The following is an 18,627-nucleotide window of genomic DNA, read 5'->3' on the forward strand; positions in this document are numbered from 1 at the left end:
ACATACATCTCTCTCATACACACATATCACACACATACACATACATCACACACACATACACCCACATACATCTCTCTCTCACACACATACACACACATATCTCTCTCACACATATCTCTCACACACACATACATACACACATGCATATCACACACATATACACACACATACATCTCTCTTACACACACATACACACACATATCTCTCTCACACATATCTCTCACACACACATACACACATGCATATCACACACATATACACACACATACATCTCTCTCACACACACGCACACACACACACATCTCTCTCTCACACACACACACATACATCTCTCACACACATACACACACATCTCTCTCACACACATGCATACACACATATCACACACATATACACACACATACATCTCTCTCACACACGTGCACACACACATCTCTCTCACACACACATACATCTCTCACACACATGCATACACACACATATCACACACATATACACACACATACATCTCTCTCACACACACACACACACACACAGATCGTGTTAGGAATCACGATCTCCCCTCTTTTTAAATGTTTTTTATTTAAATTAAATGTTTTACATTTTTAAAAAAGATGAACCAAATATCTTAGTCAGGATTTCTTTTTTTTAAAGATTTATTTATTTATTTATTATATATCAGTACACTGTCACTATCTTCAGACACACCAGAAGAGGGCATCAGATCTCATTACAGATGGCTGTGAACCACCATGTGGCTGCTGGGATTTGAACTCAGGACCTCTAGAAGAGCAGTCGGTGCTCTTAACCATGGAGCCATCTCTCCAGCCCCTTACATTTTTAAATGTTATTTTTTTTTGTTATTGTGTTGTGCACATGTGTGTGCAGAGTATTTGTATGTCGTCAGCAGTCATGTTATCACCAGTCACCAAATACAATGTGTGTACCCTTTAAAAGGTCCCTGCCTTCAAGGTCTGCTTTCTCTCTGTCTCTGTCTCTCTGTCTCTCTCTGTCTCTCTGTCTGTCTGTCTCTGTTTGTCTCGCTGTCTGTCTGTCTGTCTCTCTGTCTCTGTCTGTCTCTCTGTCTCTCTGTCTCTGTCTCTCTCCGTCTCTCCGTCTCTCTGTGTCTCTGTGTCTCTGTCTGTCTGTCTGTCTGTCTCTCTCTGTCTCTCTGTGTTTCTGTCTGTCTGTCTCTCTCGGTCTCTCTCATCCCTGCTCTGAATCAAACTTTTGCTCCCCCTCAGCCCCTTGCATCTCCTGCGTGAGATCTGTTTGCACGGTGTGGTTGCCGAGCAATTACTTGGCCTCAGTCCACCAAGGCATTCTTCCTTCCACCGTGAAACCCTCACAACATCCACTCCCAGCCTTCTGGGTGCAAAACAAGCGTGTGCATCTTTGTTGTCACAGAGGCAAGCCGGTGTGCTTAGCATTTCTGGTTTTGCTAGTGCGCGTCTGTGAGCTTTAGGACCTCGTCCTGCTCCTGGGCTCCTTGTGCACCCTCAGAGTAGACTATGCTACAGCTGCAGTGAAAAACGCTGTGGTGTTTCCCAAGAAACTGCATCAGAATGGAACCACCAGTTGCCTGATCAGCCCATAGTGGGGTGTGTGGGAAACAACGCTGAACAGTCTCAGATGCATGTGTGTCTGCTCTCCGAACAACATTGCTCAGAGCCGTTAAGACTCAGTGTCCGTCAACAGGCAGCGTTTAGAACTATAAAACTCTTAGAAGAAATACAAGTTGTGGGAGATTTTAGGGAGTGAAAATGCGGGCAATCAAAATAGATGAGGAACCTCAACCTGGACTGGCTGATTTTGTTAACTTGACACAAGCTGGAGTTATCACAGAGTAAGGAGCCTCCCTTGAGGAAAGGCCTCCATGAGACCCAGCTGTAAGGCATTTTCTCAACAAGTGATCAAGGGTGGGAGGGCCCAGCCCGTTGTAGGTGGTGCCATCCCTGGGCTGGTAGCCTTGGGTTCTATAAGAAAGCAGGCTGAGCAAGCCAGGGGAAGCAAGCCAGTAAGTAACATCCCTCCATGGCCTCTGCATCAGCTCCTGCTTCCTGACCTGCTTGAGTTCCAGTCCTGACTTCCTTTGGTGATGAACAGCAATGTGGAAGTGTAAGCTGAATAAACCCTTTCCTCCCCAACTTGCTTCTTGGTCATGATGTTTGTGCAGAAATAGAAACCCTAGGATACAACCTTACCCAGGAAGAATGCTCTGTACAGTGCACTACCAACAGGCCTTGACTGATCTGACAGTGTTCTGCTAAGTCAGTGCTAGGGACCACCTTAAAAAAATAAATACCACACGAGATGGTTAAATGAGTAGGGTTTTTTTTTTTTAAACATTTTGTTTGTTTATTAACGTAAAGATAGGATTTTATTCTGTAGCCTAGGCTGGCTTCCAAGTTAAAAATGAAATCGCACAACAAAGTCATTATTTTATACAATTAACATATGCTGGTTTAAAGTACTACAAAAAAAAAAAATGAAGGTTGATTGGTTCTTATTAGTTCTAAAAGTATGGGGCTGGAGAGATGGCTCAGCGGTTAAGAGCACTGACTGCTCTTCCAGAGGTTCTGAGTTCAATTCCCAGCAACCACATGGTGGCTCACAACCATCTGTAAAGAGATCTGGTGCCCTCTTCTGGTGTGTCTGAAGACAGCTACAGTGTACTTATATATAATAAATAAATAAATCTTTAAAAGTATGGCTGGCAGCTGGCTGTCCAAAGCTCTCAGGAGAATTTGGCTGGCCCAGCTGGGCCTTCCTAGTTGTGGGACCTTGATGAGCAGGCTGACACTCTGGCCCAACTTGACACACTGTAAAGGGACAGCTACTTAGAGAGACGTTGGGCAGGACAGGGACATCCGCTAAGCTGCCTCCCTCCACCTGCGCCATCTCCCTCGGGGTCTCTGGCCTTGCCTCAAGCCCCTCCCAACCCTCTCTTGCCCTCCTGTTTTGAGAATATCACCTCCAGGGAAGTCTAAAGTTCAAGGCTATTGAGTGGTTTAAGCTCAAGGCTTCTCACCAGCCACAGAGGAATGACCTGAGGTATGTTCTGGTGGAAGTGGCTTGAGTCAGCTCGTGTCTCCTAGGTGTGGCCGAGGCCACTGACCCTCAGTGTCAGCATCCTTACTTTCTTTTCCTGCCCTTCCCTACACCTCCACATGAGGTAGCTGGGCCCCTGAGACCTGTACTCCCGCCATGTTACTGCCGTAACTCCCAAGGACACAATGCTCCCAAGGCTCACTCTCTAAAATCTCCCACTGAGCCTCCACAGCCAAGTCCCTGCTACCCTGGTGCATTTGCCTCTGCTCATTGGCATCATGGGGTCTCCCACTGAACCCTGGAGCTCACTGATTCAGCTAGACTGGCTGGCCGGCCTCAGGAACCCTTCCATTTCCCCCTCCCCAGCTGTAGGATTTCAAACTTACCCTCCCAAACCTAGCATTTTTATGTGGACCCTGAGAATCAAAGTCAGGTCTTTTTCTTTGGAGGGTGAGTCCTTACTGGCCAAGGCATCTCCCCATCCCCAGTTTGGCTTTTTAAACGAAGCCCTGTCCAAGCCCTCAGAAATCTGACCTCAAAGCTCTGACACTTAAACGCTGTGCAGCCCCACTTGGCTGGGTCTTCAGGTCCAGCTCTGTAGCTAAGTCCCTTCTGAGGCCAAGTTGGATTGACTTTTAAGAAGCAAATCCTAGAAGCCAGGCATGGTGATGCACACCTTTAATCTCAGCATGCAGGAGGCAGAAGCTGGCAAGGGCTGCGTGGTCTACATAGTGAGTTCTAGGCCAGGTAGGACTACTAGATAGCAAGATTGTCTAAAAACAGCAGCAACAGAGACACGCGGTCCTCCTCAGCCTTTTCAGTCAACCATCCCCACCACATGCTAAGACACAGACCCAGACCCAGTAAGATCTCATCCTCGAGTCTCCCCACCTCCAAGGGACCAGAGCCTATGCTTCTTCTTCTGGATCACCCAGGATTATTGACCAGGTGAGGACTTTGTCCTTCTTTTCTTGGCCTGACGGGAACTTTTTTTTTTCCCTTGGGTCCAGTGAGCTTGGAAGGCTCCTTAAGGGAGTGTGAAGTCGGAAGGGTTGGGTAGATTGAGAACAAGGTTGCGATCAAAGGCATTTGTCTGAAAGAGGTGGAAGGAACCACGCCTAAGCCATGGGGAGGAGTTGGGAGATGGCACAGCAGAGGATCAAATTCCTCTGTGGTGAACTCTGAGATAAAAAGCTGACACTGGAGGCTTAAGGAGGTAAAGAAAATAGAAGTGGAAGCTCCACTTACTGCTTGGCCCTCACGCAGTGGACAAGAGGCCCTGAGCACCTCAGAACCGGGCAGAAACCTCCCCACTCCTCAGTGGTTGTCCCTACCTGACCCTCCTCGTCCTCGGCAGCATCTGCCTGAGAGAAAAGAAGGATGGAGCCAGGCAGGACTCATATAAAACTTGACCCCAGGTAAGTGAGGGTGGCAGGTCTTAGGCTGGGAGCCGGCTGCTAAGGAACAGCAGCTGCAGCCCCTGAGCCCTGGCCTGTGCCTCCCTGGCTCCCTCACTGGGCGCTTTGACTTCTAGCATTCCAAACAAGATAAGATTGAGAACTGCCCGTGACAGTCCCCTTGGGCCTCGGGGAAACTGTGGGACCGGGTCATGTGTGGCCACTTCAGGGCTCTCAACTGCCTCTGTACATGAGCAGGGAAGATTACAGAGGCTAGGGCTGCAGAAGGCACTCCTAGACAGGCACAGAGGCCCTGACCAACAGAGGGCAGGCCCATCCTGGTACTGTGGGACCACCTTTCCTTTCCTTTCCTTTCCTTTCCTTTCCTTTCCTTTCCTTTCCTTTCCTTTCCTTTCCTTTTCTTTCTTTTTAAAAAAAGATTTATTTATTTTATGTGTGTGAGTATGCTGTTGCTTTCTTCAGACACACTGGAAGAGGAAGAGGGCATCAGATCCCATTACAGATGGCTATGAGCCATTATGTGGTTGCTGGGACTTGACCTCAAGAACAGTCAGTGCTCTTAACCACTGAGCCATCTCTCCAGCCCTCTTTCTTTTCTTTTTCACTTTTCTTCTCTCTCTCTCTCGCTCGCTCGCTCGCTCGCTCGCTCGCTCGCTCGCTCCCTTTTCTTTTCTTTTTTTCTGACAGTCTTACCATGTCATTATACAGTTAAACTGGCCTCGAACTAAGATCCTCCTGCCTCAGCCCCCCTCTCCAGTGCTTGCGTTACCGTGCCTGCTAAGAGTCTACTCTCTCTTGCTCACCTCCCTGGCCAGTTGAACTACTGCCCTGATGGAGCTGCCTATGGCTAACAGGCAGCCTGTTTCATATTCCAGCCTAAGCCAGTTCTCCAGGGTCTTGATGAACAGTGGACTATCTCCTTGCACTCAGGAGTATCTGAGATGTACCAAACACCTACTGTGCAGTCTGCCACAGCCCTTCCCCAGGTACGTGCTTCTGAGCAGACCCGTGCGTGTCTCTCCAGGTACACAGCAGATCTTCTGGAGCTGCTGGAAACCAATTACAGCATCTCCCCTGCCTGCTTCTCTCACCCTCCCACTGCAGCCCAGCTCCTGAGAGGTGAGTGGGGGCAACTCCTGGAGGAGCTGGAGGGAGGACATTCATACCCCAGAGGGAAGCTGGGACAGCTGAGGGAGCTGAGGAGAGCTGGTTCACATCTGGTCAACCTGAGAGGATGGCCAGCCTTGTGTTCATAATAGCCAAGGTCTCGGAGAAGGGCAACTCTCTTGAGGAATCAATGGACCGCAATGAGGCATGAAAATCTAGCCCAGGGGACAAACCTGAGGCTCACCCCAGTCTCAAGACACATTCAAACTTGTGACACTGAGACCTGGGACATTTATTTGTGTTCTCAACTTTCAAGATAGTACCAAATAACCCAAGACTCACAGTTCCCTTGGTTGTGCACATAGTCCCTAAGAGAGCTCACGGCACTACAGAGGCTTCTGGGAGGAGTGGGCTTGACCTGGATAAACCTGAAAACTTGTTTTTCCCAGTATGGATCTGCTTTTGAAAGTGGAAGGCACAGGGTGAAACCGAGTTCATTCCTTGGGCCTCCAAACTATTGAGAGAGAAGTGATTGTGTGTGCTAGGAGGGAAAATGTTCTGGCCAGTTTTATTTTGTCTCCTACACCACGATTAACCGTTTCTGGGATGTGGGAGTCTTGATGGCTCCTTCCAAAATAGATTCCTTCCAAGCAAGGGGCGTGGTCGTGTGCACTGGAAAGCAGATGTGGCCAGGTTCTTGGGCTAAGGAGAGTTCTGTTTCAGATGCTCTGAGTTAGACCGTTATCAACCACTGATGTCCAGAGATACCTAGTGTCACTCTAGAAAGTACCAGCAGGTGGCTGTTACATCTAGCCCCAAAGCACCTCCTATTTAGAAAGTAGAGCTAATGGGACAAATGTCAGTCCCCAGCCCAGGAGCTGTCTAGCATGTCTGCAGATAGTTTGTGTGGCTACACTGGAGGTGGCCCATCCTTAATATCTAATACATAGAGCGCAAGGAGGGCACAAAACCACTTGTAGGGCACAGCACAGCCTTCCATAGTACAGATCTTAAACTCAAAACTGTCAGTGGTACTCAAGCTCTGAAGCCTTGTGTCACACAACAATAATTCTCATGTCACCTTGCCACCGCAGGTGACGACCTGTGGCAGGTAGAACCCTGGAGGATTTGGAAGCAGGCTAACTCCCCAGGTCTCATAGTCAAGCAGGCTGCCTGGTGGGGCTGGAGGAGGAGAGATCTGGGTAGTGCACCGGAGTAGGTGATGAGCATTCCTGGGGTGTGGGTGGTGATGGAATGAACCAGTGGGGTCCCCACACTGGGAAGCTAAATCAGGCAAGGTCAAAGGTTACTAGTGGAGGAGCTTGAAGCAATTGAGAGGGCTGGGAGGTGAGGTGAGGTAGGGCCTGAATGGGGTCAAGTCCAAGGGTTGTACTTTGTCCTCAAGACAGAGCCAGTAGTGAGAGCTGTAAGACTGGGAAGGGCTGGATGGGGTGCTCAAGGACCATTAATCAGTAATCAGAGTGACTCAGGGGGAAAGAGCCTTGGAGAGGCAGGGAGAAGACAGAGCGGTTGTTGACCCAGTGTAGCCAGGGCAGTAGGAAAGAAAGACATGGAAAATACAACCAGCCCTGGTAAATATTTAGACAGGAGAGTATGGTTCTGAGCAGTGGCAATTACCAGCAGGGAACCCAAAGAGGAAGGAGACTCCTTCCAGCTGTTGCTGCTTCTTCTTCCTCTTCCTCCTCCTCCTCCTCCCCCTCCTTCATCTTCTTCTCCTTCTTTACTCATTCACTCACTCAGTCACTCATTTTGCTTGTTTTTGAGACAGAATTTCTCTCATGTAATCCTGGCTGCCTGAAACTCACTCTGTAGACCAGGCTGACCGGGAATTCGGAAATCTTCCCCCTTCCTCCTATGCTGGGAGTAAAGGTGTGCACCGCCCGCCATCTCCCAGGCACTTCTTTGTTTCTTTTTTTTTTTTTTTTTTTTCTGGAGCTGGGGACTGAACCCAGGGCCTTGCACTTCCTAAGCAAGCGCTCTACCACTGAGCTAAATCCCCAACCCCCACTCCTTTGTTTCTTAAGTGATTAAAACGAACTATTCTAGAACTACGAAAGCTTTCAATAACCAGGTGTTTTAGAGTTTCTGATATGACTCCAGTTATAATCGTTAATTTTCCCCCTTAATTAAACTAACCTAATTGTTGATTCAGAAGAGGCGAGGTGGCTTAGGGAAGGTGTGAGAAGGAAAACTGGACTGCCAGCATGGAGGCTTGTGGTAGGTTGTGGCAGTTGAAGCAATGAAGTCGCAAGGGCAAGAGGCCTGGGGGAGACAAAGGATAAAGCAGAGGGTCCGAAGGCAGTGCCAGACCTTCATGGGGGTCCACACAAAAGGATGCTCCTAGGAAGAGATACAGGACAGCAGCTATCTATCCCCAAGGAAATACATTCAGACAGATTAAGGACATAAGCATAAAATGCAAACTTTTTTTTAATAAATAGAAATCGTCTGCATGATTAGAAACAGCAAATAATTTCTTATTTAAGAAAAGACCAGTGAGATGCCTCAGCGGGGTTGGGGGAGAGCTTGTGGCCCAAGCCTGAAGACCTGAGTTTGATTCCCAGGACCCATGTTTCAAAAATAAAAGTGCCAATGAGGTGGCATGCATCTGTGATCATGGCACACTTCTGCTGCAAGATGCGGGGGAGGCAGGACATGGGCTTGGGAGTTTGCCCATTAGCTAACCTGGAGCCGAGGTGCTGCAGTAGGGACAAAAGAAACCCTGCCTCAAACCGGGAGAGAACGACTCCTGAAAGTGTCTTCTCAGCTGCACACCTGTACTTTGGCATGTTCTGCCACAATCACACGTGCTTATGCACACACACAAGAGGGAGGAGGAAACATGCACACACGCATGTGTGTAGACATAGGTACACACACAGCCACACAGGCATGCACACAGGCATGCACACATGCACATGGGAGTGCACACACATTTGCACAGACACGAACACATACACACACGCAGGTGCACACATAGGCACCCATACAAGCATGAACATGCTCTCATGTGCTTACACATACATGCTTGCACACATGCACACACAGACGCACGGACACACATTTGCACACACATGCACATACAGGCACACACGAAAGCACAAACAATCATGAACATAATCGATATCAGTCACAAGCATTAACTATGTGAGGTAACACGGGTTTTTTTTCTTTTTGTTTGCTGTATAGACAACAAAAGGTACCATAAACAAAGTAAAACTAATACACAGACACGGAAAAGGTATTTTCAAACCTCTAGCAAACAGAAGGTTGATCATGGGATGGGACTCATATATTCAGCTAAACATTTCATAAAAGAAGCCCACATGGGCTCAGTAATGCAGGTATGTCATCTCAGCCACTCAGGAGGCTGAGGCCAGAGAGTCGTATGTTCTAGGCCAGCCTGGGCAACTTAGATTCTGTCTTAAAAGTTTCTTTCCTTTTAAGAAGAGTGCTGCAAGGGGTTGGGGATTTAGCTGCAAGGGGTAGAGCGCTTGCCTAGGAAGCACAAGGCCCTGGGTTCGGTCCCCAGCTCCGGGAAAAAAAAAAAAAAAAAAAAAAAGAAGAGTGCTGCAGTATAGATCAGCGGTAAAGCACCAGCCTAGTGTGCATGAGACCCCATGTCTCCTGATAGGACAGACAGAGCAGAGCAGAGGATTCCAGAAGCAGAGCTGTCTCCCATCTCGTGGTGGGAATGCTGCGGAGGTAGGTTCCAGATGCACACTATCGAGTCCAGCTTAGGTCTCCATGCTTGGACGGCCAGCCTTGTTACCTGCTGTACCAGCTCACTGGCTCCTGTCTTGTGCTTTAAGAAATTGTTCTCTGTTCCCAATCATAATGATAAATTTGTAGGTCCAATTTCCAGTGTCGTAAATAAATAATCTTGAAACCAAGTTGTTTTGAAAAAAATTCAATCCCACTGTTTGAGAAATGGCCACAAACCCCAGAGGGATATATCAAAAGACGAAGGCAAAGGCATACAGAGCCAGGGTGGCAAACGGCGCAATCTACTAGACTTCTATAGACAGAATTGTGTTCTGGGAAGCAGCAAGATGTAAGGCAGGAGGAAGGAATTCACAGGCTAAGCTAGACAGAGGTGGACCACGGCCAACAGGAGTGTAGCTGGGCTTTCTTTTCTTTTTGTTTGGTTTGCTTTTTCAAGACAGGGTTTCCCTGTGTAGCACTGGTTTGTCCTGGAACTCACTCTGTAGACCAGGGTGGCCTCAAACTCACAGAGATCTTCCTGTCTCAGCCTTCCATGTGCTGAGATTAAATGCTTCTGCCTCCACACTGGCATAATATGTAACATTCATGAATAATATATGATACATATATAATATATAGTACCCACGAAACCCAACCTTCTCCTGTCCTCATCTCTAATTCCAGGTGTATGCCAGAGAAACTTTCCTATCTGCTTCTAGGAGACACACCCACGGATGCTATTTGCAGCATCAGCTTCTCACAATGAAGTAGTAAAAGTTATAGAAAAAACATTGGGCCAAAAAACATTTTGAGTTTGTAAGATATCATTTATATAGACAACTTATTGTATATATTTATTTTATTGTAATTATTTATTTAGTATAGACTCTGAGGACAGGGTCTTGTTGTATAGTTCTAGCTGCCCTGGAACTCACTGTGTAGACCAGGCTGGCCTTGAACTCACAACAATCCCTATTGCTGGGATTACCATTGTGTACTACCAATGCCGTGTAATCTTTCTAGGAGAGAAAGGGTGCTTGACCTGAAACCCAGGGCCTCATGCATGCTGGCCAAGCTCTGTACTAGACTTTTTAAAACTATCATATGTTGGTTAGAAACATATGTCATGAATAAATTAAACCATGAATTTGAAAGATAAAGTTGGTTCTCCATATCACCTTTGGTTTTGTGACTCAATTCACTCTTGACAGGAACACCAAGGAAGGGCTGAGTCTGTGACACAGTGTAGAGCATTTGCTAGCATATGAGTCCTGAATTTGGGCTCCAGCATTGTATATCTATATTTTAATTTTTTAAAAACTCTCAGCTCTTTTTTTTATTTATTTTATTTATACAAGCACATTGTAGCTGTCTTCATACACACAAGAAGAGGGCATTGGATCCCATTTACAGATGGTTGTGAGCCACCATGTGGTTGCTGGGAATTGAACTCAGGACCTCTGGAAGAGCAGTCAGTGCTCTTAACCACTGAGTCATCTCTCCAGCCCCTATATTTTAATTTTCTTTCTTTCTTTTTCTTTTTTTTTATTAACTTGAGTATTTCTTATTTACATTTCGAGTGTTATTCCCTTTCCCGGTTTCCAGGCAAACATCCCCCTAACCCATCCCCCTCCCCTTCTTTATGGGTGTTCCCCTCCCCATCCTCCCCCCATTGCCGCCCTCCCCCCAACAATCACGTTCACTGGGGGTTCAGTCTTAGCAGGACCCAGGGCTTCCCCTTCCACTGGTGCTCTTACTAGGATATTCATTGCTACCTATGAGGTCAGAGTCCAGGGTCAGTCCATGTATAGTCTTTAGGTAGTGGCTTAGTCCCTGGAAGCTCTGGTTGCTTGGCATTGTTGTTCATATATATTTTAATTTTTAATCAATTATGTTATTTATTTTACATCCTGACTGCAGTTTCCCCTCCCCCTCTCCTCCCAGTCCTCCCCCTCCCCTAACTGCCCCTCCATCCACTCCTTTTCCCTTTCTCTTCAGAAAAGGGGAGGCCTCCGATGGCTATCAAGCAGCCTTAGCATATTGAGTTTCAGTAAGACTAGACACATGTCTTGTTGAGGTTAGTCCAAGCAGCCGGGTCAGGGGAAAAGGTCCCAAAGGCAGGCAACAGAGTCAGAGACAGCTTCTGCTCTTGATGGGTGTTCAGAGTCCCACATGAAGACCACAGCTGTTACACATGTGGAGAGGAACTGGGTCAGTCTCATGCAAGATCCCTGGTTGGTGGTTCAGTCTGTGAGCCCCTGTGGGCCCAGGTTAGTTGATTCTGTGGGTTTTCTTGTGGTGTCCTTGACCCACCGTGGATCTTACAATCCTTTCTCTCTCTCTTTCACAAGTTTCCCCACCCAAGCTCCGCCTAATGTTTGGCTATGGGTCTCTGGATCTGCTTATATCAGCTGCTGGGTGAAGCCTCTCCCATGATAGTTATGCTAGGCTCCTCTCTGCCAAGTATAGCAGAATGTCATAAACCGGGGCAGGGAACTCACAAGCTGGACTGATCATTGGTTGGCCACTCACACAGGTTCTGCACCATCATTACCTCAGCACATCTTGTTGGCAGGAAAAGCTGTAGGTTGAAGGATTTGTGGCTGGGTTGGTGTCCCAATCCCTCTACTGGAGATCCTGCTTGGTCATAGTAGATGGCTGGTTCAGGCTGCATATCTCCCACTGCTAGGAGTCTTATCTGAGGTTACCCTCATAGATTCCTGAGAGTTTCCATCACCCTAGGTTTATAGCTAGTCCCGGAGATGCTCCACCCCACTGCCTTGCTGGTTCCAGTTGTTTGTTCTAGTGCTCTCCTCTATCCTCCCCACACCAAGTCCTTCCTATCCCCATCCCTACCCACATCCCCCTTCAGTCTCCTCCTCCTGTCCACCCACGATGTCTATTCTATTTCCCCTTCTCAATGAGCTTCATGCGTTTGAGTCCTCTTTGTTACTCAGCCTCTTTGGGTCTATGAATTGTTCGCATTGTTAGCATTTACTTTATGGTTAATATCCATCTTTAAATGGGTACATACCATGTTTGTCTTTCTGGGTCTGGGTTACCTCATGGATCATCATCTTTTCTAGTTCCATCCATTTGCCTGCAAATTTCATGACGTCATTGTTTTTAACAACTGAGCAATATTCCATTGTGTAAATGTACCACATTTTTCTTTATCCATTCTTTCGTTGAGGGACATCTAGGTTGTTTCCAGTTTGTGGCTATTACCAATAAAGTTTCCTTTTTTTTTCTTTTTCTTCTTTTTTCTTTTTTTCAGAACTGGGGACCGAACCCACTACCACTGAGCTAAATCCCCAACCCCCCAATAAAGCTTCTATAAACATAGTTGAGCAAGTGTCCTTGTGCCTTGGGTATATGCCCAGGTATGGGATTGCTGGGTCTTGTGGTAAATTAATTTTCTGAGAATCTGCCAGATTGATTTCCTGAGTGGTTGTACAAGTTCTCCCACCAGCAATGGAGGAGTGTTCCCCTTGCTCCACATCTTTGCCATCTTGAGCTGTCCCTTTAGTTTTTGATTTTAGTCATTCTGATGTGTGTACGATGGACTCCCAGAGGCATTTTGGTTTGCATTTCTCTGATGGCTAAGAATGTTGAATATTTCTTTTTTTTTTAATTTTATTTTATGTACAGCATTCTGCCTGCATATGTGACTGCAGGCCAGAAGAAGGCACCAGATCTCATTACAGATGGTTGTGAGCCACCATGTGGTTGCTGGGAATTGAACTCAGGACCTCTGGAAGAGCAGTCAGTGCTCTTAACCACTGAGCCATCTCTCCAGCCCGAACATTTCTTTAAGTGCTCCTCAGCCATTAGACATTTCTCTGATAGAATTCTGTTTAGATCTGTACCCTGTTTTTTTAATTGTGTAATTTAATTTTTTATGTCTAATTCTTTTTTTAAAGATTTATTTATTATATATAAGTACACTGTAGCTGTCTTCAGATACAACAGAAGGGGGCACCAGATCTCATTACAGATGGTTGTGAGCCACCATGTGGTTGCTGAGAATTGAACTCACGACCTCTGGAGGAGCAGTTAGAGCTCTAACCACTGAGCCATAGCTCTAGCCCTGATGTCTAGATTCTTAAGTTCTTTATACATTTTGTATATTAGCCCTCTGTCATATGTAGGGTTGATGATCTTTTTCCACTCTGTAGGCTGCTGTTTTGTCCTACTGACAGTGTCCTTTGCTTTACAGAAGCTTTTCAGTTTCATGAGGTCCCAGCTAATTAATATATATTATATATTATATTTTATATATATACACTGTATCAGTGAGATTCCTTACATCCTTCTATACTTTCATATTACTTACCTCCACGGCTGAAGCAGGGGCCCTGGTGGGCTGTTCAGCTGTTCTTTCTTCTATTATCAAGTACCTAGATTCACGTTTCTTTCCCTTGGGTCCTCATGTTACTTAGCTTCTTTGGGTCTATAGATTGTAAGTTATTGTTGTTTACTATGCAGCTAATATCTATTTATAGGTGAGTATATGCCATGTTTGTCTTTCTGGGTCTGGGTTACCTCACTCAGGATGATATTTACTATTTCTACAATATTTCTAAACATATAGAATCTCTGTAGGGCCAGGCATGATGGAACATACTTTTAATCCCCATACTTGGGAGCCAGAGGCAGAAGGGTATCTGTGAGTTCAAGTCTAGCCTGCTCTACATATTGAGTTCCAGTTCCAGGCTAGCCAGGGGTACTCAGCGAGATCCTGTCTCAAAACACACATTCACACACACCATTCATCCTCGACTTTATTTGGTGTTTAACAACTGGTAGGCATTCCTGGAATAGCATCTGCCCTCCAATTCATTGGCATCTACTTCCCTTCTCCTCTAGAATTGGGCTCAGTGGAAATTGCCCTCACCATCATCTTGACCTTTTTTACCATTGGATCAGTTGCCATTTTTCTGGAGGATGCTATTTACCTATACAAGAACACCCTTTGCCCCATCAAGAAGAGGACTCTGATCTGGAGTAGCTCTGCGCCCACGGTAAGGATGCTGGCACGGGGACTGAAGAGGGACTGGAGACAGGGCAGGCTGTCTTGAGAGTTCTCCTAAGCTCATTTGCTCCAGAACAGAGCTGTGTGCCAGGACCATGCGGCACTGGTAATGTGAGCTGATCCCCACCTGTTTGCAAGGCCAGCCAGTGGGTGTAGAGGCAGCAGTCCACCGGGTACCAAGAGATGTCTTTCTTTTTCCCTTTGCTATGACTGCTGTTTAAAGCAGGCTGCCTTCCAATACACAGACATTTGTTTCCTCTGGGTCATACTCAATGCTGCCCTTTTGCTGTGGGCCTGCTTTTTTGCTTCATTCCTGTTGTTTGCACTGAACACTCTGTCACTGAGCTACAACTCTGGCAGCTCTAAGTCCTTTTAAAGTTACCTGTGCAGCATTGCATGGGACTTGGATTTATTTTCCTGTTGGAATCTTTTGTTTCTTTTAAAAATGCATTATTATTATTATTATTATTATTATTATTATTATTTCTATTATGGTAGTGGTAGTAGTGTGTGTGTGTGTGTGTGTGTGTGTGTGTGTGTGTGCCCATGACGGAGGAGCATGTGCTCTACAGTTCCCATGTACAGGTCAGAAGACAAATTTGTGGCATCAGTTCTCTTGTTCCACTATGGTTTCTGGGGACTGAACTGGGGCTGACAGGTTTTCCTGGGCAGCACCTTCACATGCTGAGCCATCTGAGTCCTGGTTCTTTTTGTTGGCCCCGGATGCAGAGCCCAGGGCCCTGTTCTTGCTCCACCACCGACCCAGCAGCTAACAAGTGGAAGGCTCTGGGCCTTCGATACGCAGGTCTGGCTTCTTTGAGCTCTTGCTACAAAACGCTTAGATCGCCTTGCCCCTGCCTTAACCTGCATCCTGCTCTTCTGCAAACAGGTGGTGTCTGTGTTCTGCTGCTTTGGTCTCTGGATCCCACGTGCCCTCACACTTGTGGAAATGGCCATAACCTCGTGAGTGTCTGGCCCCACCCCTACCACTAGGGATTCACTTTGGGGTTCCTTTCTGACTACCAAGCCTCCAGAGTCCATGTCTTTAAGCCCCATTGATAGGAGTCTAGCTCTTGCTAACCTATCTTAATATGAGGCTCTTGGATTCTGCTTGCGCTCAATCTGGGCTTTCCCTCAGTGAGCCCCGCCTCTCCCTGAAACCTTCCTCTTTAGCAGCCAGGGTGCTCCCACGCACGAACTTGTAATCCTGTTTTTCTCCCCAGGTTTTATGCCGTATGCTTTTACCTGCTGATGATGGTCATGGTGGAAGGCTTTGGTGGGAAGGAAGCAGTACTAAGGACACTGAAGGACACCCCAATGAGGGTGCACACAGGTCCCTGCTGCTGCTGCTGTCCCTGCTGCCCACCCCTCATACTTACCAGGTAAGGGAGGAGAGGAGCATCCCAGAGGGACAAATGAGTCAAGAGGCTCTGTAACCCCAGTTCAAGGCTCTTGGAATTAGGCCTGTATAGGGCAAAACCAACAATAATGGTAGGCACCCACAGCCAGGAACCCCAAACATGGGGTTCAAGCCCTAGGAGAGAGGGGAAAGGAGGAAGAATTCTTAAGTCTCAGCTCACTGCCCTGTTTATTCACTTACTTTATTGGTTTTTATTGTTTGTTTTTTGAGACCAGTTGTCTCTACTATGCAGCTTTGGCTGTCATGGAACGTTGTAGACCTGGCTGACCTGTGAGTGCTGGACGTAAAGGTGTGTCCTATCATGCCCACCTTGCACTGCACACTCTAGTGGCAAAGAGAAAACTTTGGGTGCTTGCTTGCCCCTCTGCCTACTTTGAGTAATGAACTTGAAGTCAATACTTGGGGTTCCTGCTCACAAGGGGCATCATTGGAGGCAAGGGGCATTCCTAGGGCTCCCAACATTCTCTACCTTGCCTTCATCTACAAGACATTTTTGGTCATGATGGGAGTCCAGTCTTAGCCCAGGATCTGGGTGCAGGGACTAAGCTTCCTTTGGGTGTGTGGTTTATGGATCCATTCTCTTCCTCAGGAAGAAGCTACAGTTGCTCATGTTGGGCCCTTTCCAGTATGCCTTCTTCAAGATAGTGATGAGCATAGTGGGCCTGTTTCTCATTCCTGATGGCATCTATGACCCAGCAGAAGTAAGCCAGAAGTCAGCAGCAAAGTCTAACACTTACCTTTAGGTTCTGTAATAATATTTGAGCTCTAGCAACACAGGGACAAGGGCTGGGTGGCCAGAGAAGAGTAGCCGCCCAGAGAATATGGTGGGAAGAGATGAAGTCCAGGCTTTGGGGCTTTCATATCAGCTTTCTCCACGTGAAAGAGGGAAGACAGAAACCATTTGTCCTCCTGACTGCTTTCTGACCTGCCACCAGATTTCTGAGAAGAGCGCAGCTCTCTGGATCAGCAATTTCCTTGCTGTGTCCACCCTTTTGGCTCTCTGGTCCCTGGCCATCCTTTTCCGTCAAGCCAAGTTGCACCTGGGTGAACAGAATATGGGATCCAAGTTTGCTCTGTTCCAGGTAACTACCTGCCAGAAATGGTGTTGGCCAACAAATGACTGGGGTTAGAACCACTAGAGGCAAAGGCAGATCCAACAGTCTTAACCTGTGGGTCTCCTGGGTGATTTGGAACATTATCTCCACCCCTTCCATTTTACCTTTATTGTTTGCCTTTCAGTACCACAGTGCCACCAACCAGGCTTAAAGCAACGGAAGTATATTTATTGTTGCACAGATCTAGAATCTGAAAACCCAAAATCAAAATGCAGGCAGGGCTGTAATCTCTCTGGAACCTGCCTGGAAGAACCCAGCTTGCTACTTCCTCTCTGGAATTGGCCAGCAATCCATAGTGGTCCTTCCTTGGTCGTCTTCTGTCTCTCTCCGATCTTTGCCTCCATCATCACATGACCTCATCCATAAATCCATCTCTATTTTATGTGCTAGATGCTGCTGGGTATCTGATGGTGGCCATGAAAGAGAGAGGGAGACAAGCTGATTTTTTAAAAGAGCAATCCTAATGAATATGAGGCAGAAACAGAATTATAATTTGCCCAAAGATGCACCAATTTTCAATTAAGCTTAAGTCTTAGTCCTCCATTAACTCAGTCCTCTATTAACCCCACTAACATATGTAATGGTATGCCTAGTCTGCACTGACCTCAGGACCAGGAATGGCAAGTGTCAGCCCCTCTCCCGTCTCTTCTACTCTGCAGGTGCTTGTCATCCTGACCGCCCTGCAGCCCTCCATTTTCTCCATCTTGGCTAACAGCGGGCAGATCGCTTGCTCACCTCCCTATTCTTCTAAAATCAGGTCCCAAGGTAAGCACGTAGGGCTCCTTTCTGTCTTATGGGTGAGACTGGGAGCAGATCAGGGGGAAAAGGAGCTTGGACCAGAAGTTGGGCTAGTCTGATGTCTGCTCAGAATATTCAGGAAGGATCCAAGAAATGAGGCAGAGGGAGGCTGAGACTACTACTCTTTCTTCTCTGATCAGAGAACCTCAACGTCCCCAGCTTGAGTAAGGACCAAACCAGGAAGTTCACTTCTCATCTTGGGACAGGTCTGGGTATGGTTATGAAGCAGACTATGGCAAGGAAACACATGGACTGGTCTCAGATCACAGAAGCCAGAGCCAAGTTCTGGCTATAATTGACCTGCCTTGCTCCACACAACAGTTTAGTATCCCTAGGTCCTGGTTTGGAGGTAAACTGGAGTCTTTCAGCTTGCTTCCTAAGGCTGCTGTGGATTCCTCCTCTGTGACACAGTATAACTTGTTATGTTCCACCCCGCATTGCAGTGATGAACTGTCACATGCTCATCCTGGAGACCTTCCTGTTGACAGTGCTGACACGCATGTACTATCGAAAGAAAGATAACAAGGTTGGGTATGAGGCTTGTTTACCGCCAGACCTGGACTCAACGCTCAAAGCCTGACAAGAGCGGCTTGGACTATGGAAGAGTCACTGCACTCCTCGGAAGAGCGTGGATTTCCTCTGTCCCTGAGCCTTATCAGTGGTTAAGGCTCCCACTGACAGGGCAGGCTGGCAGCCGTCATGGGACTATAGGAATGAGGGTAAAGTGCAGTAGACGGAACCTGTTTTGAGTCTTTCTCAGGAAAGTTTTGTAATAAATGGTGAAAGCAGAGATGCTTGCACAAAATACACTGCTTCTGTTGGTGTCACTATTAAACCCGAATGTGTCGAAAGTCACCCTGAGCTTCTGCACAGCAGAATAAAGGGGAGAAGAGGACATAGTTGATGTATGGCTTATCTGATATGAGAATGGGAATAGACCTTAGCCAGGCACAATGG

At 47.0% G+C, this 18,627-nt stretch overlaps 1 protein-coding gene across 1 annotated transcript; it reads left to right on the forward strand.

Moving 5' to 3' along the window:
• The first annotated feature begins 4,079 nt into the window (after positions 1–4,079).
• Positions 4,080–18,478, forward strand: Slc51a (solute carrier family 51 member A). Its single transcript, NM_001107087.1, is given in 9 exon segments — positions 4,080–4,469; positions 5,494–5,588; positions 14,172–14,326; positions 15,227–15,300; positions 15,561–15,719; positions 16,347–16,458; positions 16,693–16,839; positions 17,532–17,637; positions 18,114–18,478. Coding segments are annotated over 9 exon segments (1,023 nt in total). The 5' UTR covers positions 4,080–4,431; the 3' UTR covers positions 18,251–18,478.
• The last annotated feature ends 149 nt before the right edge of the window (positions 18,479–18,627 follow it).

This window comes from Rattus norvegicus, chromosome 11 (genome assembly GCF_036323735.1).
Source record: "Rattus norvegicus strain BN/NHsdMcwi chromosome 11, GRCr8, whole genome shotgun sequence".
Classification (NCBI taxonomy): domain Eukaryota; kingdom Metazoa; phylum Chordata; class Mammalia; order Rodentia; family Muridae; genus Rattus; species Rattus norvegicus.